At 37.8% G+C, this 26097-nt stretch overlaps 1 protein-coding gene across 1 annotated transcript in view; it reads left to right on the top strand.

The window, feature by feature from the left end:
• LOC120778367 overlaps positions 1–26097 on the top strand; it is a 130240-nt gene that overhangs the window by 86939 nt on the left and 17204 nt on the right. The window contains exons 2-3 of the mRNA XM_040110154.1: positions 12152–12902; positions 21740–21827. Of these exons, the coding sequence (XP_039966088.1) occupies positions 12717–12902; positions 21740–21827 (274 nt within the window). The 5' untranslated portion in view covers positions 12152–12716. The remainder of the gene's footprint in view (positions 1–12151; positions 12903–21739; positions 21828–26097) is intronic.

Raw genomic sequence — 26097 nt, 5'->3', positions numbered from 1 at the left:
AATTCGTCCTAATGCATTAGTTGACAACACATCTGGATGTCAATCTACTGGTTGGCCTTGCTTTCTGCGCAACTATTTCTTCGACGATGCATTCCATGTATAATATCAGGGTATTTCCGAATAGAGCAACGTTCCCGTAAACGGATCACTGACGAAAGTTCAGAAAAAACTCGTCAATGTTAATTTTGTTGCTGGCGGTGTTTCCACTGGCTGTACTGTATTCTTTGAGTTGAAATACACATTAATATAAACACATAAATAGCATGGTTTGAATTTGGTTAGCATTTTCATTAATGATTAAAACGAAAAATGTTGTTGTAGCGACATAACTACAATAGTTAGAAATATGCTACCGCGGAGTTTTTTGTAGACATTATGATGTTCTTCAATATTGTTGTACATTATTTTGTTCTATCGCTAATAGTTTCGGCAGCGCATTCGACGAAAGACCTTTTAAGACTCATTTTTCGGCACCTTCGGTTACATTGTTCAAATTTTACCAAGGATCCCTAATTGTTTTCAAAATTAAATGTAGCCTATGTCAAATTGGAAGAATGTAGCATTCTATTGGTGTAAGAGTCTTTTAAATCGGCCCTGCACTTTTTGAGCCTATTCATTACAAACATACAAAAATAGGTACAAATCTTTCCTCTTTATAATATTAGTGTAGATACCCCTTAACAAAACTGATGAATATGTGACAACTCATAATGAAGAAATTAACGAACAGAACAGAATATCAACAGACAGTGTAATTTATATATTCCATATATTATTTCATCAAACATAACAATAAAATTCGAGATTTTGTCCGCATCTCCAATCTACATTTGGAAGTTCAAAATATACATTAATGCTGTTGATTTCCACTACCATTATCCACTTGAAAATAGTCTAATACAGAAAGTTATAAGGAAAGGATTAGATCTTAGTTTCTCTGACGCTTTTCTCGAGATCTCTTCGCAAATTATACCTTACCCATATTTATTGCCGTTTGTGAGCATCTCGTCCAAATTTCTGTATATGGCCACCGCTTCCTTAAAGTTTTTGTATGAAATTTATTGACAAAAATGTGCACCATATTTAACAGGCTATTAGTAATTCAGTTAAACATATTAATTTTAATCAATAATTCTAACAAGGTAGAAGAGGAGTAAACGTTCTCAATAATTGCGGTGGGCCTAATGCCTTCAGATAAAATGGCCTTGGAATATAAAAGAATCTTTGACAAAACCAAAAGTGCTGATAGACGCTTAACGACCTAAGAAATGAAGCAGGAATTACAAACGAATAATATCGAGTGGCAGGCTGGGCTGAGACGACAATGGGTAGACGGAAACACACCTTAATAAACAAATATGCAAGAATGGAGACTATTACTTGACCCAATTCCTGACTAAACACAGCTGCTTTAGGGAATACTTATATATTATGGCTACGACGTTGGATCCGACTGCTCTTTCTGTGGTAATCTGGGTGAAAATGCGTTGCACATATTCTTTATGTGCCTGCGTTATGAACGTGAAGAACGGAGATAGAGCAATAATATTGTATCAGAGTGTCTGACCATAGGGAATACTATATTCTTATATGATTCGATCTAAACAAGTATGAAAGAAATGAGAGAATGGGCCAGGTGTAATAGATTTATAAAGATGCAGCCAATTGGCTTGTCCTGGTGAAGAAATCCCTAATAGCGGTTCCACGAGGAAAAAACTTAGAAGCTGTAGAAGACGGAGTTTAGGGATTAGCCGTAGGTGACCTTCTTCAGAAATCCCGCACCTCCGTAAGTAGAGGGCAACACAAACAAACCCATACCAATTCTTACAAGAAAAATTTCTTCGGAGATGAAGCACACTTTTGTTTGAATGGGTACGTTAAAAAAAAAAAAAAAAACAAAATTGTCCCATTTGGAGAGATGATAATCCACAAGCCAAAAGTTGACACGCCGTTACAAAAAGTCACTGCTTGATGTACTCTACGGGCAGAAGAAATCATTTGAGCATATTTATTCAAATGTGAAGCCGACCATAAGTAATTACTTCCTCGTGCCAGAATAGAAGGGTTCTGACGGGGATAATCTTTGGTTGAAACAAGACGGTGAACGCATTATCTCGCGTCTGGTTCTGTGACGGGACCTCCAAGATCGTGGCATTTAACATTACTTAACAATTCTTTGTGGGGTCTGTCTTCGCAGATAAGTCCGATACGCTTGACGTCTTGGAAGAGAATATTCGGCGCGTTATTGCTCAATATAAATGTTGCAAAATGCGTTCGAAAATTGGGACTCTGGCAAACTAGTATCTTTATAATAAAGACAAATTCTTGACTATAACATTAAAAAATAAGTGCTTTATTTTTATTTGATCATATAATTTGTATGCGAAATAATTTAGATAATCTGTGAAATGTTGACTACCTCGACCATAATAAAAAACCGATAACCAATATTTATGTATAGTACAAAATTACATCGATTGGCCGTCGACTTCAAATCTTGGTCAAAAACATTTCAATTCATATACTACTCAGACTACTCGTTGTTTTTTATTGTTTTTGGATTTTCTGGTCCCTAGTTTGCTTTACAGATAAATCCACAAAAATGTAATTTTTTTATTATGGTTGCGACATTCCTCTATTTGAATTTGATGAAATTGCACCCAGCAGTAATACCTCATAAGTTATTGCAACAATGTAAGTGTGAATCTCCTTAAAGTAAAGGTCAATTTATGACTTTACTTGACCACACCAATATAGTCACGTCCCTTAAGATATACACATGAAATATTTACTCTTTTTGTAGTCACAGCAAACAAGTATCACAAAACAAAACGGAAATTCACAGTCGTAGCCACGACAAGGTAACTTTAGTACTCCTCATAACATTTCAATAAGATTTTAATGGATTCTACATGAACTTCGATATGTTAATAAGGTTATTATCTCCAAACCCCATTGATACATGGTCCATTAATGGAAGAAAAATTTTAGTGAAGATTTCACGTAATAAAAAATTCCTTTCTTCGGTCGCAGGCAATCTGCCCTCCAACCCATGAGCTCTACTCCTAGTGTGAATATTATTATTATATGAGAATACATATGCATTGCTAAGACAATTCATCGTGCGATCAATTCAACTGCAAACGGGTTAGTTAGAGTCATGTCAAGAACTCCCTTACTTTACATTTACATATGTATTTATTTACGGCTAGGTTTATCCATGCAGGAATATTCGATGTTAGTCTGTAGGTTCAACGTTCTATGAATAAGGTTTGTCCTGTTGCTAGCACATTGTGGAACTCTTTTTTCCCGCTTCTTTCGTTTTTGAAAAGTCTTGGGCGCTTATGGCTAATATAATCGCGCAAACTTGCCCCTCTGGATATATGGCGGCCGCACCGGGATCCATATCGCAACCGAACACAACTTCACAGAGTTCATTACTTTTGCCGGCTCTATTTGTCATCATTCTCGATAAAGCGTTATAGATTTTGTGGGCTTTACCGGAAATATATGTATGCCAGATGCTTCTTATGTTTTGCAACATGTTGCCACAGAGTACACTAGTTTTTTTCACTTAACGGTTGTACGTACCACCTGGAACTAAGCGAAATAGATATTGGGTTATATACATATATAAATGATCAGGGTGATGAGAAAAGAATAACATACACGATAACTGTAATTTGACACAGAGGATTGCAGCAGCATAGCCAACTGTACGGAAAATGTGAAAATGAATGAAATCGGAAGAAAAACCGTCCCCTCTCCATAAAATGATACTTTTAGAAACTACTTAAAGCGCGATATATCAATAACTAAATACGCCAAAGACTCCCGAGATGATAGGAGAAGGCTTTAAAGGAGTTGGTGTAAAAATTGGACATAGGGCATGACACCGTGACCGCTTTTAGGTCAAATCACATATCTCCAGATCTGTTAAACAGATTTCAACCAAATTTGATAAATAAGATTTTTATAATATTTTTATTTCACAGACCGAAAATGGAAGAAACCGGACTTCACCCACAACCTACACCTACTTCCCATTCAACTCAATTTTAAATTTCATTTGATTATTTCACCTACCGGTACACAAATCAAGAATCAATTAATACAAGTATAACGGGATACACAAACAATCCCTTAAGGGTGAAATTGTTTAAATCCAACAAAAACTAAAGCCTCTTAGTACCGAACATTTGAAATCTAGTACATAAAGTTGACATTTTACGACAATTATTGGTCAGTGTGTTAGACATATAATTAAAATTCAGTTTTAGTATTTTCCAATGGTATATGTATCTGTGTGTTGAAAATGTGTTGAATCGTGTCAACACTAATATTATAATAATATATAATATCTTGGATTTTGATCCTCTGGTTGACGTTATATATATATGTATACTTCAAACAATTGCCATTATATTTGGCATAGGGTTTGTTAGACAGACGAAAATCAATAAACTTATTTAGTCAGTAAAATGAGCTCTCTCCTTCTGATTGAGATAACTCACATGTTGGCCGATATATTAAAATAGCTTGGATTCTGATCCTCTGGTTGAGGATTGGCGTTGATTCTTGCAAGCTGTAATAGTTTAAAATGTTCATTTACACCCAAACTTAGCTCTACCTTACTTGATTTTAAATATTTTTTTCACAAATTATATCAATATCATCGTGCTTAGTGGGATTATGTTTGTTCATAAAAAAAAGTGTGTAACAGACATCAACAAGAAAAATACAGCAGTTTTAATGACATGTTATTTTTATATACATATTTTATATATTTTAACTTGGAATTCAAAGAAATATTTCCAATAACGGGGACCTCGAAACCTAATGTATAAATACAATGAAAAGTCTTGATAGCATACTAAATGCATTCCTATATGCGACTTATATGAATCTTTCAAAATGGTCGAGCTTTTAAAGTTGAAATCTTCCAGAGTCCGAAGGGTTAGATTCCTCCGAAATAAACTCTGTCTTATTTAGTCTACATATTTTCGCCACCAGTTTCTCTCTAAGAATTATAGAAAATATATGTATATATTTCCGTGAGTAAAATTTGCTCTCTAAAACTACAATACTTCCCTGAGGACTTGCGAGCACGGTCGCTTAATTTTCATCGAACTGCAAATGTTATTAACACACATTCATATAAACTGCGCGAATTGCAATTTATTTTAGACAAATTCAATTTTGAATTTGAATTTGTCACAACATGCAACAATAATTACTCAAGCGCTGGGGAATACCAAGTTACATTCATACATTCGTATGTACGGCATTAAGCTGGGCAAATATGTATGAATATGTTTATTTAAAATATAGCATACACTGCGAGAAATTTTGCGAGAAATCTTTAAATAGAGTAACCCTGGACTAAAACCTATTCGGTGTTATTTGGAAGGAGTGAGTCTCCGACAAGTACTTCAGAATACAACCACTAGAATTACAGTATGTACGAATGTTCATATTCTTTGCCGGCAGGCATACAGCAGCTGTTCAGGTTATTCTGTTAATTTGTCAAGAGCGTTTGGGCAATGAAATGTAAATATTCACTAAATCGCTAAACAAATTAACACCTTTTGAATAACGGTACAAATATGTTTGTATTCGCACATAGAAGTCTCCATATTGTCGGCGCTCATCGGTGAGGCTGATGTAGGTATTTTCTAAATGTACCGTTATATTTGTCAACATCAATCCGACAGCTTACAAATTTGCAGCAATATTTTTAGCCGCCGTTACGGTTTGTTGGCATTAGAAAAAGAGTTGAAGTTGCCAATGTGCAAATGGCCAATTTATCTGTCAGTGCCAATGCTTCGACTTAGTTCACTTCCAACACTATTTGCGCTGTCAAGCGTTAACCGCGGCACTCAAATGGAATGAATATATATATATATTTATACATACATACGTATATGTATATGTGCATATGTATGGACTGCGAGTGTGTGTTTATAGGTGTGTAGTGCAAGCAATTTGCGAGAAAGTCTTTTGCTCGCCGGTCACGTGTGTCTGTAGTTTTGATTGGAAACTCAAATTCAAATAGTCAGAGTTGCAAATACGCTCAATAACGCCTACACAGACACACACGCTTACGGAGATATTTTGAATTTGTTATGCATGTATTATCCTCAGCGTTTGCTTAACCCATATTCACACGTGCCATATTCGCCAGGTGCTTAAGTGTGAGTGTGTGCGCTTGGCGAAAGTAAGAAAGTTCAAAGCTTATCGAGCGAAGGTGTAAAAATTTCAAGTTTTTGAAAGGCAAACGCGGGTGAGTTCGAAACAAATTGTTGCAAGTGGCAGCTGTGTGGCCAATTATACATCGTGTCGGGATCAAGAGCACATGTTTCGGGTGTTTCATTTCAGACGTGCATGTGAGTGGGTTTGAATTAATAGCGTTAAGCTACAAGTGGAAGCGAGTATAAAGGCGTACTGAAAAGCTTCGTGATCCGCATAGAAAATGCGTTGCTCAATCTAAGACGAAAAGGTGCAGCTTAGTGGCCATTTGTGTTTCACTTTCGGCTGGAAATACGCCGATTGAGGTGTGAACACGTAGAATTACCGCATTTTCACTATGAGTTTTGGAATTCGGTAACTGTAAATGTGTGGAATTTCCTCTATGTACTATTATCAGGTTCCGTAGTAAATAGTGAAGATGAAGCTAATTCCTTTTAAAAAAAGGGTTGCATGTTATAACAAGAGAGGAAATTTGCTTAGAAATGCATGTTTCATAAATTGGCATACACTTTGTTTGAAAACAAAAGAGAAATCCTCATTTTGAATACACAAACGATTCATTAATTCAGTTGATACACCAGTCTTTTCTGGCAGCAATATAACGGCGCCAAATACATCTGACAATGTGTTAAAGCTTAGGTATCGATCAGTTGTTTACCAGCGTGCCGCGTAAATCGTAAAGGGTAGCTGTGCATCGCGAAGGCTTGGCCAGTGCTGGGCCACCACATGTACATGCGCTGTCGCAAAAGTCTTTTGGCTTAAGACCGATCACAAGAGATGTAGCTGTCTTTTTGTCCTCACAAAGGCTAGCCTCCCACTAGTCTTGGGGATTTTAACAGGCCATTGCCCTATTAGCGTCCATGCTGTACCAGATCTTACTATTCCGCGTTTGGAAGCGCATACCTTCAGACATCCAACCGAACTGGAGGGAGTGGAAATTAAACGTCTGTGCCTTGTATTGGCTACTAAGCATTTTGCTCATTTATAAGTTCGAACACAGAAGTTCTTATTTTCAATGCCTTTGCAAAGGACTACATAGCAGTCTACGTGCGATCTTTAACCTAACCTAACCTCTGTTAGGTCGGATCGGTCTGCGCTCTTCTGTAAATTTTGTAATTTCTCTGTTACGGCTACCAAAATATTTGATGTGAAGGAGCACCCTGCAACAGTAAAAAATGAAGAGGCTGCAGAAAAGATAAAATCCTCACAAGCACAAACTTCGTGCTTCTGACGGAATATTAGCCACAAGGCAGAAACACAATATTTCTTTGTGAAACGTTCCTCGAAGCGAATATACCGTTAAAAAAAGATTAGCAATCTAAGTAATAAATCTTTTTTTCGAAATATACCAACTATCAAATTCCATGTGAATCAAAGTTGCGGCAGTGTTACGTGTTTCTTCTTAAGAACAAAGTCTTAACTGAGCTAAAAACAAAAGTTGTCAATAATTATATTTGGATAGGTGTATACGAGACAACAGCCTCAGGGCAACGACTTAAACTTTCATTTCGAGATTCCTTACTTAAAATAAACATAGAACCTTCAAATTTAATGGGAAATGTTTATTACCATTCGAAAGAACATCCTTTGGCATTAATTTTTTGAAGATTATCTCTTTTAAATGTTGACCGCGGTTACATCTTAGATGATCCATCTGTTGAATCCATTTTTCTATGACTCATGCGAGCATTTTGACTGGTAACTGGCGAATGACGCGCGTAATGTTTTGCTCTAAGATCTCAATCGAAGCGGGATTTTTCACGTAGACTTTAAACTTTACATATCCCCATAGGAAAAAGTCTAATGGTGTGATTTCACACGATCTTGGTGGCCAATCGACCGGCCGAAAACGTGAAATTATCTGCTCACCGTTCTCTGTTTAATCCATTAATCCATTAACGGATGTGATGTGTGGCAAATGTCGCCGAGATCGCGAGCTTTCAGCCATAGTCGGTTAAAACGATTGCATTTGACATGATTTTTTTGAAGAAATATGGACCGATGATTCCACCGGCTTACAAACCACACCAAACCCATGCTCACCCTTAAGAGTTTATAACATTCAAAAAGACGCGTCAGGGACCATATAAAATAAATATACTTGTATTTTATACTCGTAAGTGATCAGCGCGATGATGGTGATCGATGGCATGTCCATATGCCTGTCTATCTGTCTGTCTATATGTAATTTCGTGCACACCATATTGTCAAGAAGCTGCTCAGTCGGAAACAATTTTACATTCTTTATTATGCAAGGTATCGCACAACCTCCGAAAAAATGTAAGAAGCTTAGATCGGACCCATAGTCTATAACTGCCATGCAAACTGATAGATCAAAATGAAAATAAAGATCTTTTTGTGCTTTAAGAAATGCAGTTCTGAGAGATATTATGGCTTTGGTACAGCACGGGCATTGCTACAATCTTCGAGCAATTTGTTCAGATCCAAACCATTTAAAAAGGAAATGAAAATTTAAGGGTTACCGTCATTGAAGAATTTGAAAGAACTCCATTTCTCTCGCATAAACGATGCTTTAATTTTCTTCTTCTTCACTGGCGTAGAAAGCGCTTTTGCGGTTATAGCCGAGTTAACAATAGCGTGGCAGTCGTTTCTTCTTTTCGCAAGGTGGCGCCAATTGGAGATTCCAAGCGAAGACAGGTCCTTCTGCACCTGGTCTTTGCAACGGAGATGAGGTACACGATGCTTTATATAAATAAATGCGTTTTTCTCAAAACTACTTAGCTTAATTCTAAGAGCTTATTTTAAGAACTCGACTTTGCTTAGAAGTACATAAGAAAAATTCGCTTGATTCAAAACTTTTTTTAATATTAACTAAAAATTGAAGTTACAGTTCAAATGTCTACAACTTTTGGAGAAATCAATATTTTCAAATTTTCTTACGTACTTCTATGGGTATTTTTATGTAGATTAACGCTTTTTTTTGTTCCAAAATGAACTGAATAAACTGAAAAGAATGCTTTTTCATCAGCTTGCGGTTCAAACTTGACAAGTGTTTTATTAGTTCGGTGAATAAATTATTATATTCCGAAAAAAAATTTATGAATCTGAGGATGATTTTGTACACGCTACGGTGGCCATGCCCCTTAGGAAAGAGATTTCTATGAGGATCTAAAGTTATATACTTTTCGAAATTTTCCTTTAAGAACCACTTTACATAATTTTAGGTATGAATCACTCAATATTCTATTAAACGAATAACTCAAGCTTTGATCTGCTCAGGTTGAGTCAACAGCCAAAAACACTTGTGCGTTTTTCAAAGAGGAGTGGGTTACCTTATTTTACAATATCTGGAAATTGTTTAAATTTTTTTCTTATTAGAACTAGTATACATAATTTTTTACTTGTAGACCAAAATATTTTTTTCCGTTGTCATTGATAATATTTTTGTGGTGTTGATACTATTGTACTTCCTCAGTAGTTCCCAAGGTGTGTATTTAGAAGTCCAAAGTTAAAATTAATATTGCCTTTGACATCCAAATCGAAACTCTATTACATTGACTGTTTTTATACTCTCGCAACAAAGTTGCTAAGGAGAGTATTATAGTTTTGTTCACATAACGGTTGTTTGTAAGTCCTAAAACTAAAAGAGTCAGATATAGGGTTATGTATACCAAAGTGATCAGGGTGACGAGTAGAGTCGAAATCCGGATGTCTGTCTGTCCGTCCGTGCAAGCTGTAACTTGAGTAAAAATTGAAATATCGTGATGAAACTTGGTACACGTATTTAGTGGCTCCATAAGAAGGTTAAGTTCGAAGATGGGTAAAATCGGACCACTGCCACGCCCACAAAATGGCGAAAACCGAAAACTTATAAAGTGTCATAACTAAACCATAAATAAAGATATTAAAGTGAAATTTGGCACAAAGGATCGCATTTGGGAGGGGCATATGCTGACGTAATTTTTTTGGAAAAGTGGGCGTGGCCCCGCCCCCTACTAAGTTTTTTGTACATATCTCGGAAACTATTATAGCTATGTCAACCAAACTCTATAGAGTCTTTTCCTTCAGGCATTTCCACACACAGTTCAAAAATGGAAGAAATCGGATAATAACCACGCCCACCTCCCATACAAAGGTTATGTTCAAAATCACTAAAAGTGCGTTAACCGACTAACAAAAAACGTCAGAAACACTATGTTTTACGGAAGAAATGGCAGAACGAAGCTGCACCCAGGCTTTTTGTAAAAATTGAAAATGGGCGTGGCGCCGCCCACTTATGGACCAAAAACCATATCTCTGGAACTATTCGACCGATTTCAATGAAATTCGGTATATAATATTTTCTTAATACCCTGATAACATGTGTGAAATCGGTTTACAACCACGCCTTCTTCCAATATAACGCTATTTTGAATTCCATCTGAAGCCTTCTCTATATAATATATACATTAGGAACCAATGATGTTAGCGAAATAAAACTTTACACAAATACGGTATTTGAAAAATATGTAAATGACGGATAATGAAATCTCAATTATCACTTTATGATGCGAGAGTATAAAATGTTCGGTGACACCCGAACTTAGCCCTTCCTTACTTGTTTTATTTTAATTTCTTGTTTTCTATCTTCCCTTTTTTCCAATTGCGAATTTGTACCAGAAAGTACGTTTTGATATTTAATTGTACCAGCAAAGTCTTTACACCTTTTCATAACAGAGCGAGTTCTAATATTGATATAGACATAGATAACAGCGTCAATAAATAATCAATAATAGATTACTTTTTAATTTGTCAGCCGAATCAATTCAGCCTCTTCCTTAAATCAAATCTCAACCAGGTAAGTATTTAGTCAGCTGATAAGTAATTCGTTCCCAATACATGCACCCAAACTTTTATTCGACTGAGGACTGTGAATTCGTCAAAATTATTTGCAGACTCTTGTTGCCCTCACAACAGCAACATATCATAACCAAAACTCGACAGAAGATGCCTCTTAAACTGACTCCCACAGTCAAGTTTTAGATCTTGCTCAAAAATATTGATAGTTTCATAGTTTTTCAAATGGTTAGGGTACTGTTAGCTGATAATCTGCTTGAAACCTTCCATCGATGGAAGACTTCCAAAGCTTGGTAACGCACCCAACTTCATATGAGACAAATGAAAAGAGCACGTCGATATATTAAAGCTTAAGCATTTTGAAGGCTTTAAAAAACTTGAAACCCTTGCAACAACAATGCGTTGTTGAGGCTTTAAAGTAAATAATAACATCGAGCTGCGAAAACTTTTCATAATTCCAATAAAATGCAAAGCCTCGAGGCATTGTTTGGCAAAGGAAACAACACAAGACTGGCAAATAAAAATATTTTATTATGAGTTCAGCGAAGGTCAAGATTTTTCGATTTTAGATTACTTGTACACACACCAAGCAAAGTGTTGGTGTATACATATGTATGTGCAATATTTAGAGGATATTCATACGTAATAAAACTTCATATGCGCAATCGAAATTTGTAATACCCACACTGGCTGCGTTCTTTTTTGTTCAAATCCTGTTTATTTTATAGAAAAGGATTCAGCTATGATTGCATTTGTATTAGTCGCAACGAACAAAGACAGTTGTAGTAAGTCGGAGAAGTGGTGATTAACTGGTGGATACGGAAACGGCTGCAGCAGGTCTGGTTTGTTGTTGTAAGACCTTAACTTTTATCTTTAAGAGAATCTAAAATAATTGACTGCCTCAGAAAGTTTTCGAAAGCAACCAGGTTAACGAAACGGCGCTTTCGCAGTCATGTTGATAGAAATGTTAATTAAATTTCCATGCAAACTGTTATAAATTTTGGTTTATACTATGAACTTTTTTAAATATTTTTATGCAAATTTATTTTATTGGAAAACGGCAACCACATACTATTTTAAAAGTTACAAATCTTTCTCTTTACAGGCGTCAAAATTACTGTGAACTATGTAAAACCTGCTGACAATTATATGAAGAACCAAATGACCTACAAACTTCCATCATTTGAGTGGTAGGACAGGGCGTATACGTAACATTAAGTATGCTGCTATGCTGAGCTGCAAAGCGATAAACCGCAGGCAAACAGACAAATAAGCAGCTTCAAATTGCAGAGGCATGTCATAGAGCAGAACAATCAAAATAAAACAGAAATTCAAACGAGAATTGAAGCGAATTAAAGGCGCATACAAAGCAACGCACGTACAGTTACATAAAACTAACGGCATTTTTGCGGCGTATGACTCATGCTAAAAACCGCTAGTGCTCACCAAATCACAACAGCAACACTATTTACAACAGCGTTATGCAAATGCAACTACAACATTCACACAAAACCTATTAGTGGCTGCGAAAGGTGTGTGAAACACGCGCGTGCTGCAGCCGTAGTGCCGTTATTATTGCATAATATCCGCACCAACGACAGCAAGGACACAAAAAAAATAACAAAAAGAAAAACGAACAGTAAAAGTAACAACAAATTTGTGAGCAAAATATGAAAATGAAAGCCAAACATAAAACGTGTGTTGTGGCGGCGGCGACCGGCGTTGGTGTTGGCGTCGGCGCTGGTGAGAAAATGAAATCGGTGATATTGTATCCATATGGACCGCTAACGGGGACAGGATGTTGTCGCATGCTACATGCGAAAAATTTGGCGTTAACAAGCGCGATTTACACAATTGTGAGTATAATTTGAAGCGAGTGCGAAAAAAAGCAGCGCAGCACAAGCTAAAAATAAAAATTCAACTGAATTACAGCTGAAACAAAGCAAGGAAATTAAGCATGCTTGAGTGATGCGTGAAAAAGAGAGACTGAAAGGGGATGTTGGCAATTTTTTTTAGGCTTAACGTGGTTAGGGTGCTGTAGTAGGGTCCACCTAAAAATCTTTTTTGTGGAATATTTAATATTTGATATGTCTGAAATGAATAAAAATGTGTAAAGTAAGCGTAAGTTAATGGCTTTTTCGAAATCAAAAAGTTTGGTGGCAATAATTGTCGATGGTTCCGGGGTTTTCAGTATCATCCTTCTAAATGCTTTTTCACTTGAACTGCAATCACGTCTTGGCAAAAAAAGAACTGTATTGCATTTGTGGAGGCAGCGTTTAGAAGTCTCTGCTATCATGTCAAAAAGTATATTCAACTACGAGTGTCACAGATTTGAGGTTTTTTATATTTTATGTGCAATTATGGATACAGCTACCGCCTTAGCTTACACCACCGTGTATGCATATGTTCCTATTTAGATTTATTCTTATTTTAGAGACTATTTGCAACTTGCCAATCTGTGATCAGATACTGGTAATTTTACTTGGTGCTGGGTAACATTTTGTGGCAGTACATTTTTCTAGCCAAACTTACTTTTTTCTAAAGCCAATGCACTTTTTGTTCTTCTTATTTCATGCTATGCTTCTGCCGTAACTGTGTTATGACTTTGAAAGTACTGTAAGCTGATGAATCTTTGAAACTTTACAAGCTCTAAGAACTCATTAAATAATTTTATTCGAAAATTTGAATGTCTGGTGTGCTGATAGTCTGTTGAACAAAACATTCATCATTATAGTAGGGTATAGTTTGATCTCTAAGTGGATTAAAATTAAAACTTACTTGAAGCATCCCCAGTGATTCTTGTGTTGATAACTAAAATCTCCGTCTCTTACCTTTGAAGGACACTGTGAATTTTTTGTTTTAAATAGAGTCATACTAATTTGTTTTCGTATTAAAATTTTAAGCATAAATTTTCAAAATCGTTCCCCAACTGACGTCTGCTTTAGGTTCTGTGTTGTAGGCTTCCACTGCTTTGGTAGAGCCTTTTTTTAGGAAAAAAAACTTTGCCAAAAATAACAATTTACTCCGATCCGTCACATATATAATCAAATCCAGCAGGACAACTATTTTGCCGCTTGTTAAATATTTTCGTTTTCGAACACTGGAGTTATCCCCCGTCTTCAAGCTATATACTTCTTGTGATTATCTTTGGAAAAGTTATAAAATGGTTGTGGTTCTGAATAGGCGTAAAACCAATAAATATTTTATTTATGGTTCTTTAAAAAATCTTCATAGAAACAGGTAGACTTGCAATTAAAAGCCCTGAAACCTCAATGTGAGCAGTGTAGATTAAAAACAACCTGCTCCGATACCGATACTTTGATAGATCAAGACGGCACAACTTGGGATTTTCAGATGAGTTAGCGAGAATAGAAAGAAGCCGTTTAAGCAGGTTTTTGGTGAGTTCAACGTTGCCGGTGGAAGAGGTAGTAAAAATATATAACGGCAGTCTCAAAATATAATTCTCGGCTTAAAAGCGGCAATCGTTGCCCCCTTAGCAAGTACAAATCTCTGCGTGACATTGTGCCGCAGCACAAATAAGCGAAACAAAAATGAACTTAGCTCAAAGAGCCAAACAACGAAATAAAATCACGCATACGCCCCGCCGGGCCGACTAGTGCGCGTAAATGGCATTAAAAATTAAATTAAATTTGTGCGCTTTTAATATGTGTGTCGTGTGGCATGTGGCATATATGGTAACTGACATTGTGTATGGCTTTTTTGTAGACTTGCCGGGTGCGGCGAATACAATGATACACGCGTATGTACATATGTGTATGGGAGTGTGTGAGGGGACAATGGAACTGTTGCGTTTTACACGTGAATTTTGCATTTTTATTTATTATTTAATATTTGCTTTTATTAAAACACATCATACGGTAGGCGTGTGATCGGATGGCTTTGTTTTGAAATGTGAACAATTTCGACGTATTTATTTAAGCCTTTGCGTAATTGGAGCGTGTCAAAACTACTAAATTAATTCTGATTCTGTCGCCTTTAGAATCCGCACAAAATACCATTTAAGGATTTTCAGAATTTTATTTACGGTTTTAATTGAATTGTAAAATGGCCTTTGTAATGATTCCAACTAAAAGCTGTTAAACTATGCTCTGAGCAATTTATAATTTATCAGGTGTTAAAACTCGTAAGCTAGACTCCGCTTAAATATATTGGGTGTATTTCAAATGTATATAATTTTTAGTGAGTTTTAAACTTTTAGACTTATATTTCTAGGATAACCAGTTAACCATATTCCGAGTATGTACAATCTTCAAGAATCTTTTCAGATATCCTTATGTTGAGCAGTAGTTCCTGTTTGGTGTTGTTTGCATATCAAGACGATAAATAATGAAAACATAGAAAAATAATTGAAAGTTCCTCCTATGTTGGCTAAATGTTTCAGGAGCCAACTACAGATCATAAGTCCATCACTTTATGGAATGAATTTCTGGTATTCAAATCATATCAAAAATTGGGTCGGTGAATTAACCGTGAAGATCATATGATTTAATTACACAAAACTTTGTGAAAAACTAGATTAAAACTAACCCTCGTTTTGAGAGCTTCAAGAGTTTGACTGGATACCCTACCCTATATGATACTCGAAATTCGTTTCAAACGCTCAATATGATGAAATTTTCGAACCACTAATGCCAAAATATTTGACGTTTCATCATTATTATTATAACTTAGTACTTCCTTTAATAATGCCCTACCCCTATTTATAATTTTTTAATTTTGCGGTTAAAACGAGAATTTTTTCCTCTTTTGGGTAAATTATCCTGTAAGTTGAGCTCTGGCTCTAACTCACGCTAAAAATAAAATTATGATTTTATCAAATCATCACTGAAATATTTTGGTATACATTTCAATCGTATGACAGAATTTACATTAAATAGAGCGGAATGATTTAAGATTTATAATAATACTGGGTTTTCAGAATTACGGACAGCTTGGCTTTTAGCCAAGCTTCAAGTGCAATTGCTTCCATGTCGACATCTGGTAAAGGTTCTCCAACCTTTCTATCGTGACACAAAATTTCATGTTGAATGTTTTAGTACAATTTCGCTATCAGGATGTTCAAATATTTAGGCTTACGGCGAGACTAGTAAACTTGTGAGGCAACACAATACCGATAAATTTTTCCAGAGTATATTTCATAATACTTTAGAGTATATTTTGGTGAGGGAATAATTTCTATGATCAGCAATCGGTATGAGGAATACAAAAAGCTGCTAAAACGAAAAGCGAATATTATAGACGAAAGTGTTGTTATTGTTGTTAAATGGTGTTTTTTGTATGAACCCAAACCAAAAATACAGTAGTTGGGAAAGAATGATGCCGTGAAACCTCATGCTGTTGTGATTTTCTATCATATCAATGTAGGTGATTCGCCGTTCATTCGCCGTCATGTGACATTATATGCCGTTATATGTTCATCAGCACAGTTGTGACAGCTTGTGTGAATATATGATACATATTTTAGGGTGGGTAAAATTAAGTTTGTAACACTCAGAAGTTGTAGATAATTTCGTCTATCTTGGAACCAGCGTAAACACCACCAACAACGTCAGCCTAGAAGTCCAACGCAGGACAACTCTTGCCAACAGATGCTACTTCGGACTGAGTAGGCAATTGAGAAGCAAAGTCCTCTCTCGACAAACAAAAACCAAACTGTATAAGTCACTCATAATTCCCGTCCTGCTATATGGTGCAGAGGCCTGGACGATGGCAACAACTGATGAGACGACGTTGCGAGTTTTCGAGAGAAAAGTTTTGCGAAAAATTTATTGTCCTTTGCGCGTTGGCCACGGCGAATATCGCATTCGATGGAACGATGAGCTGTATGAGATATACGACGACATTGACATAATTCAACGAATTAAAAGACAGCGGCTACGCTGGCTAGGTCATGTTGTCCGAATGGACGAAATCACTCCATCTCTGAAAGTATTCGACGCTGCGCCCGCCGGGGGAATCAGAGGAAGAGGAAGACCTCCACTCCGTTGGAAGGACCAGGTGGAGAAGAACCTGGCTACGCTTTGGAACGGCTGGCGCGCTGTTGTTAACTCAGCTATAATCGCGTAAGCGGTGTCTACGCCAATTAAGAAGAAGAACACTCAGAAGGAAGCTTGGGAGAACCTAAAAAATATACATATACTTGTATTCATACCATCAGGTCGAGCTGAGTCGATTAACAAGTATGTGGTCATGCCCCTTTGTCATTGTCTGCAGATGCGCGCACTGATCCCTCAGTGTTTGAAAAATTTTCACAAGTCATTTTCTTCCCAAGAAGCTGCTTATTTACCGCAACCAATATCACACCTCAGCAACCTATAATTTCCTATTGCAAGCTTAAAAAAAGGAGGATGGAGTCATGTCTAGAAGTTCACGCAAGTGAGGAAAGTTCTCTGATCGCCATTCACATGGGAGTGGCCAGAAGCGATTCTTTTACACATGGCTCAAGCAGCTCACTACTTCCGGTCTTTGACCAAGTATCCTCTGGGTAGCCTAAGAACATCCGTTCGAAGGCGAGCTAAATTGAGAAGGCGAAACCTCCCCTACATAGGGTTGCGCGCTGGGTTTAGGAGCCGCCATGTAAAAAGCTCACCCCAATGAAAAATCAACAGCAGCCTCGGATGAGAGACCCCCCTTTTGATGACGACCATAGCAAACGAAATAAGGACTACGAATTAAGCGCATGCACCTGGAATGTCCGGTCCATTAATTGGGAAGGTGCCTGGTTGATGTCCTCGTAAAAACAAAGGCTGACATCACCGCCGTCTAAGAAATGCGATGGACGGAACAAGGACAGAGACGAGTAGGTCCTTGTGACATTTACTAAAGTGGCCATATAAAGGAGCGCAAGTTTGGTGTTGGATTCGTGGTAGGAGAGAGACTCCGTCGCCGAGTACTATCATTCACTCCGATGGATGAACGTCTAGCCACAATCCTCATCAAGGCGAGGTTCTTCAACATATCGCTGATCTGCGCCCACGCCCCGACGGAAGAGAAGGACGATGTGACCAAAGATGCCTTGTATGAGTGCTTGGAGCGCACTTATGAAGGCTGCCCCCGCCACGATGTCAAAATCGTGCTTGGCGGCTTTAGCGCCAGGGTGGGCAAAGAAAGTATATTTGGCACTACGGTCGGTAAATTCAGCCTCCACGACGAAACATCCGCTAATGGGTCGAGGCTGATTGACTTCGCCGGGGCCCGAAATATGGTTATCTGTAGTACTAGATTCCAGCATAAGAAGATTCATCAAGCTACCTGGCTGTCTCCGGATCGATCATGTTGTGATAGACGGAAGACACGTCTCCAGTGTTTTAGATGTGCGTGCGCTCCGAGGTCCTAACATCGACTCGGACCACTATCTTGTTGCAGCTAAGATTCGCACCCGCCTCTGTGCAGCAAAAAACGCGCGCCACCAAACACAAGGAAGGTTCGACGTCAAGAAGCTGCAATCACAACAGACAGTCAACCGATTTTCTACTCGGCTTGCACTTCTGCTCTCTGAGAGCACTCGTCAACAACTCGGTATAAGGGAACTGTGGGACGGCATTTCAAACTCCTGACGTACAGCTGCAACCGAAACCATTGGTTTTCGGAAAGTGCAAAAGAACAGCTGGTACGACGAGGAGTGCCGTGTCGCAGCGGAGAGAAAACAGGCTGCCTACCTCGCAACTGTTACGATCGACCACTACACGTGCGGGATGGGATAGATACCGAGAGTTGAAGAGGGAAGCGAGACGCATTTGTAGACAGAAGAAGAAAGAGGCCGAAATGCGTGAGTACGAAGAGCTTGACAAGCTGGCCGACAGGGGTAATGCTCGAAAATTCTACGAAAAAATGCGGCGGCTTACAGAAGGTTTCAAGACCGGAGCATAGTCTTCTAGAACCCCAAAGGTGATCTAGTCACTGATGCCCAGAGCATACTTAAATTATAGAAGGAACACTTCTCCAGCCAGCTGAATGGCAGTGAACGCACAACGCCAGAAGAAGGCGAACCCGATTCCTCATTCGATGACGATGGAGCAGACGTTCCATTGCCCGACCATGAAGAAGTTCGAATAGCAATCGCCCGCCTGAAGAACAACAAAGCGTCAGGGGCCGACGGATTGCCGGCTGAGCTATTCAAACACGGCGGCGAAGAACTGATAAGGAGCATGCATCAGCTTCTTTGTAAAATATGGTCGGACGAAAGCATGCCCAACGATTGGAATTTAAGTGTGCTATGCCCAATCCATAAGAAAGGTGAACCCACAATCTGCGCCAACTACCGTGGGATTAGTCTCCTCAACATCGCATATAAGGTTCTATCGAGCGTATTGTGTGAAAGATTAAAGCCCACCGTCAACAAACTGATTGGACCTTATCAGTGTGGCTTCAGACCTGGAAAATCCACAACCGACCAGATATTCACCATGTGCCAAATCTTGGAAAAGACCCGAGAAAGATGAATCGAAACACACCACCTCTTCGTCGATTTCAAAGCTGCTTTCGACAGCACGAAAAGGAGCTGCCTTTATGCCGCGATGTCTGAATTTGGTATCCCCGCAAAACTAATACGGCTGTGTAAGCTGACGTTGAGCAACACCAAAAGCTCCATCAGAATCGGGAAGGACCTCTCCGAGCCGTTCGATACCAAACGAGGTTTCAGACAAGGCGATTCCCTATCGTGTGACTTTTTTAACCTGCTTCTGGAGAAAATAGTTTGAGCTGTAGAACTTAATAGAGAAGGTACCAGCTTTTATAAGAGTGTACAGCTGCTGGCGTATGCCGATGATATTGATATCATCGGCCTTAACACCCGCGCCGTTAGTTCTACTTTCTCCAGGCTGGACAAGGAATCACAGAAAATGGGTCTGGCAGTGAACGAGGGCAAAACGAAATATCTCCTGTCATCAAACAAACAGTCGTCGCACTCGCGACTTGGAACTCACGTCACTGTTGACAGTTATAACTTTGAAGTCGTAGATAATTTCGTCTATCTTGGAACCAGCGTAAACACCACCAACAACGTCAGCCTAGAAGTCCAACGCAGGATAACTCTTGCCAACAGATGCTACTTCGGACTGAGTAGGCAATTGAAAAGTAAAGTCCTCTCTCGACAAACAAAAGCCAAACTCTATAAGTCACTCATAATTTCCGTCCTGCTATATGGTGCAGAGGCCTGGACGATGTCAACAACTGATGAGTCGACGTTGCGAGTTTTCGAGAGAAAAGTTCTGCGAAAGATTTATGGTCCTTTGCGCGTTGGCACGACGACATTGACATAGTTCAGCAAATTAAAAGACAGCGGCTACGCTGGCTAGGTCATGTTGTCCGAATGGACGGAAACACTCCAGCTCTGAAAGTAGTCGACGCTGTACCCGCCGGGGGAAGCAGAGGAAGAGGAAGACCTCCACTCCGTTGGAAGGACCAGGTGGAGAAGGACCTGGCTACGCTTGGAATATCCAATTGGCGCCACGTAGCGAAAAGGAGAAACGACTGGCGCGCTGTTGTTAACTCAGCTATAATCGCGAAAGCGGTTTCTACGCCAATTAAGAAGAAGAACACTCAGAAGGAAGCTTAGGAGAAACTAAAAAATATACATATACTTCTATTCATACCATCAGGTCGAGCTGAGTCGGTTAACAAGTATGTGGTCATGCCCCTGTGTCTGCAGATGCGCGCACTGATCCCTCAGTGTTTGAAAAATTTTCACAAGTCATTTTCTTCTCAAGAAGCTGCTTATTTACCGCAACCAGTATCACACCTCAGCAACCTATAATTACCTATTGCAAACTTAAAATCAAGATTAAGATAGGAAGACATTTGTATAACCTTTTATGCTATAGGGAAAGCGCCCATCAATGGTAATGTAGCTTTGATGCAGCCGAAGTGTATATTTTCTTATTTTCCATACTATTGAAAATTTTTCGTGAACCTCACCGTTGAAAATCATGATCCAAAGTTAAAGTTTAATTATTTAAAGGCACATTTTATTTTCATGAATTTCATAACTTGCGGACAAAACTAATTTGTTGCCTTTAAAACGTTTGAACCATGTGGGTTCGAAAAAATTATAACAGACAATTTTATAGGGAAGTCGATTTCCTACAAATATGTTTAAAGATAATACGATACTGATTCAAATATTTCTTCTTTCAATAAAAGCGAGAAACGTGAAACAGGGAGAAGCGGAGGACCTTCATTTTAATCTTAAAAGCTCAAACATGGGGAGAATTTGCTTAGCTGTTAGCAAATTTTTGGAGTATTGTGTAAAAGAAATTAGTTATTTTTGACGCACCCTAATATATACACATTCTATGCATACATTTATACTCGTGTTTATGAGAGTATGTGCACATTTGCATTTGCGTGTTCAATAATTATGGCTTATTGTGATACGTTAATTACATTAATGACATCAATTAAATTAATTAAGTGCATCGAAAAATCGAGTTTTACGCTCACTTTTGCGCGCGTTTTATGTACCTTTGCTTTTGCCTCTTTGGGGCACGGCAGCTTACAATTACACAGACTAAAAGGAAAAATAGTGTGCGGGGCGTATGAGTGACTTTTATGACCGATATGATATGAGTGGATTTAATGATTCATTAACAATTTGCTGCAATTATTCATCAGAGTGACAATTTTTATCACATAACTGCGAGTATTTATTTGTTTTTGTTGCTTTCGTTCGCAGAATATGTCACTCCTGATTGTTTTGATTTACTCCTGGCGGATAAATGTGAATATGCGCAAGGTGGAATCGTTGGAGGATGTCTACTATGGTAAGTATATATGTACACACATCTTCCATATATAAAATAGGTTAAAATTCACTTCACTTCCAGCTAACTAGCTAACCGCAAAATCATAATTGTTTGCTTAACCTTTGGCGGAATAAAGAATTCAGTCCAGTTGGGCGCTCGATTACATATATACTATACAACACATATGCAATTTATTTGCCACACACGGCTAAACACATAATCTTTATACACATTTCATACCTCTCCATGAAGAGCTTTCGGTCTTATAGGCTCTAATTCTCACACAAGTGATGCCATAAGCGGCAGCTTAACATCAGCTGGCCAAAGTTCTGTAAGCCGATTGTCAATTTATGTGAGATATGCAGTTGAGAACTGTCTATTGGTGAGGCAATGTCCGCATTACTAGAGCGACAGCCGACTGAAAAACTTGTCAAGCTTTGCCCACAAGTTTCATGTGACCGTTATTATCTAGGGTTCATTTTAAATACATAAGTGAGGAGTTAAGCAAATTCAGCGACAAGTGCAATAAAAGACTTAACACTTCAGTCTGAACTATGAAGAAACTCTTTAATTGCTCTGTTGCGAAGTTTTGGCACAGAAGCAACTCAACAATTATATGAAATTTTCTGTAATATTTAAGCGCTATTTGAAAATAAAAATGCAAATACAAAATGGAGAAGAGGTTCATAAGTCTGTAATGCTTCCGTGAGAATAATGTGCTGCTCAAATGCAATTCGACTGGAAGAAATATAATTTATCTTTCGTCAGTGCCGACCTGGGCCTGTTATCTGCCGACTTTGAAAAATGAAATCTGCAGTGTAACGGACTTGTGATAATAGTCACCTGGAATTGATTAAGTGTTTTCGAATTTTTAATGAACTGCACGGAGTTTTATGTATTCAGAAGAAATAGGTATTGTGGATCGCTACTTACACAGCTAAATTTTGGATGAGAAATATTTAATTTATTTATTAATAATATTTAGTGTCGAAACTTAGCAACATTGTTTAATTGCGCTCGAAAAGGATACCGGACCGCTTTGGAGAGCGGTATAAGAGCTTTATGGTGCTCCGCATTTCTGGGTCCATACCGGAGATACAGAATTATGGAAGCTTTCATAAGAATCCTGACCTTTTGCGTTAACTTACTGAGTTTACAATGTGATTAAACTAAAGGATCTGGAAACTTATGTACTAACTATCAAGAACTCAGCATTTGTACAAATTTATTGCAGTTATAATCATAACCATTAGTGTAATTATTAATAGCATCACATTTATAATAGAAATGCTGTATACATAAGAAGTTCTATACGAATATTTACGGAACATATACGGTGCTTTCCATTTTCCCATTGATAGCCATTGATTCCAGCAACAAAGCATTTCAGAATACTAGAAAAAGTGCAAACATAGATTTCGGATTAAAAAAAAACAAGAAGCTGAGTATGTATGGTAAGAGCTTAAAGATTTTTCATTGACGGGTGTATATTCCTGCCTATTAAATTGACCACATAAGCCGTATTAGTAAGAAACTAAACACACTATGATGAAACCAAAGGAAGATGCGAAAAATTAACTGAGAAAAATCTCCATATTCAAAAGGAAAATTGAACGGCTCAGAAAAGTAATAGATGATCTCATCAAAATAATAATAATAAAAAATGATCATATCAAACTTTTAAAAATTGTATTTCTGCAGATGCACAATGCTCACACTAATTATAAACAAAATTCTCTCTTGTAGTTCAAAAATTGAACTTTAAAATAACGGCAGAGTATTTGGAGAAGTTTAAACATTGTGAAACGAGATTACAAAAAGGAGATCCCGAAATTACTTATAGTTCTTTTTACTGTGGTATGCTGTTAGAGGAATTTACTTTAGAAGAAAAACTGGAAATTCTTTACCGCTTTAACATGGCTTTAAAAAAAAATTACAAAAGTACCAAACCAAATTTGGAGAAGAATCCTCGAACATTCAATAACTGAGGTTTCAACTAAATTCATACCTTGGCATTTTGGAGAAATATGGGAAATAGAAGTTATAGTTGAATCTTTGAAGATGAGCACGAAGCGACCAGATTTTGAAAGATGAAGCTGAAGCATTCGAGAAGAAAGAGGAAGTTCAAATAAAAGATTTAGGAAAACCAACGCAATTGTTGAAAACAAAGAGAGAAGTGGAAAATTCCAAAAAACAATATGAAAGAAAGATATATTGTAATTTTAAAAGATGAGTACACACAACCTACCAGAAAAGTAATTTAACACATCCAGCAAGCGACGGTCGTTTTCGAGTTGTGACACTTAACTTGTTCAACAACACACTGCAAAGACCAATCCACAAATTTTTCGTCTTATCGAGCAGTCGTACAATAGCGAAGAAAGTAAAGAAGTAAGAACTTCAGCATCCAAAACCTTGCCTGAGAAACACATTGAATAAATACATTTGGATTCTTAATTTTAACATTTCTTTATAAGACAACAAGTACTCTTGGTATTCATTCCTCAGGAAAGAAGTGCAACAGTGAACAATCTTAGTGAAAATATTTCAATTTATTTGGAATAAATATGGACCTAATTACATCTACCTGGAATTTGCTCCTATATTAGGTTGTCAAATATCTCCCTCTCGCTTTTTTGCTCTTTATTCAATGCTTTATAAAAAGTGTTACAGTGATCGGATTTAGTTCAAATATGCGCCGTTTCGTTCAAGAAGCTGTTTCCATCTAGACGGCAACTTAATAAGATCCCCCCTTCTTATTAGCGAAGAACTCGGACAGCCACTTTTATCAATCCTCTTTTGAGTTCAACTTTACACCAACAAGGGCGTTCGCCATGGACAGGAACAGGTGGTAATCATTTGGGGCTATGTCCGGGTGGATGGTGGATGCGATAAAACCTCCCATTCGTGCTCCCGTAGCTTCTGACGAGGTCTGGCGTTGTCCTGGTGGAATAGTACACCCTTCCTGTTGGGCAATTCTGTTGGTGCGCCTGCTTCAAGCTAACTCTGACCTTCTAGGCGATGTCACGAGATGCCACATGTCGGTCTAACTCAATGTTTTCCATAATTTGATCAGTATTCGTCGTCACAGGTCTTGCGCCGCTTATCCATGGTGTCGTTTTCACCCGTCGAAACCATTTCCCCGTAGTTCGAAGTGATAGAGTACCAACCCCCAAAACACCATTCATCTCACGGAACGTTCCTCTAGCCACGAAATTCAAAAGACAAAAAGGCGGAAGGGAGATATTTGACAACCTAATATTATGGTCTTAATGCACTTTTCAACAATATAAAATGTTGTCAAATTGAATTTTTAGAATAAAAAATAATTTCCAGCTATCTCAGTTTGAAGAGAAATTCAATGTCATATCATACATGCCTGCAAAGAACGACTATTTTTATATGAGCATGTTCAGTGATATTTGAACAGACAGTGTCCTACAAGGTCTGTCGCAAAAGAAACAGGACTGTTAAAAAAACAACAAAAAATTAATATTTTTTAAAAGTTATATTTTTTTATTCAAAGTAGTTTCCTTGTGCTTCGATATAGCGTTAAGCCCGGTCAATTAGCATTTCAAATGAGTGTTTAAGGTCATTTTTCGGACTGCTCTTGAGAATATCGGTCGTCGCCTTTTGGATAGCTGAAATGTCCTGAAACCAGTGTCCTTTCATGGGTCAATGAAGTTTTCCAAATAGGTAAAGGGTGCCAGATCATGTGAGTAGGGTGAGTGATTAATGGTTAATATGGAGTTTTTTGGCATTAAATCAGTGACAAACGTCGACCGATGACACGGCGCATTATCGTGCAACAGGCGCCATGACCCTGCCTCACGATATTGTGGTCGAGCACGACGAATGTGTGACAAAAGACGCTTCATAACACCAAGGTAAAACACAGCATTAATCGTTTGGCCAGGTGTGACGAACTCTCGGTGTACAATACCCTCGGAATCGTAAAAACAAATCAGTATTGTCTTTATTTTTGACTTCTGAAGACGACCGACTTCTGATCGTCACAGAAGTCCTCACGACCTTCTTGGAATCGCTTAAAGCACTCATGCACATTACTAGGGGATAGGCACTGATCACCATAAACTTTTTCATGATTTGAAATGTTTCAGTAAACGTTTTCCCAAGTTTAAAACAAAATTTAATATTAGCTCTTTGCATTTTACGACCGATGACCAAAAGCTGCTGTCACTTTTTGATCGATAACATCGATTCTAGTTATCCAATTGTCTTAAAATTTTTACGAAATGTCAACAAGAGATCAAACTTTTTATTTCAT

The sequence above is a fragment of the Bactrocera tryoni genome, chromosome 5 (assembly GCF_016617805.1).
Source record: "Bactrocera tryoni isolate S06 chromosome 5, CSIRO_BtryS06_freeze2, whole genome shotgun sequence".
NCBI lineage: Eukaryota > Metazoa > Arthropoda > Insecta > Diptera > Tephritidae > Bactrocera > Bactrocera tryoni.
Note: the sequence above shows the minus strand (reverse complement) of the source record. Positions and strands in the feature narration are given on the sequence as shown.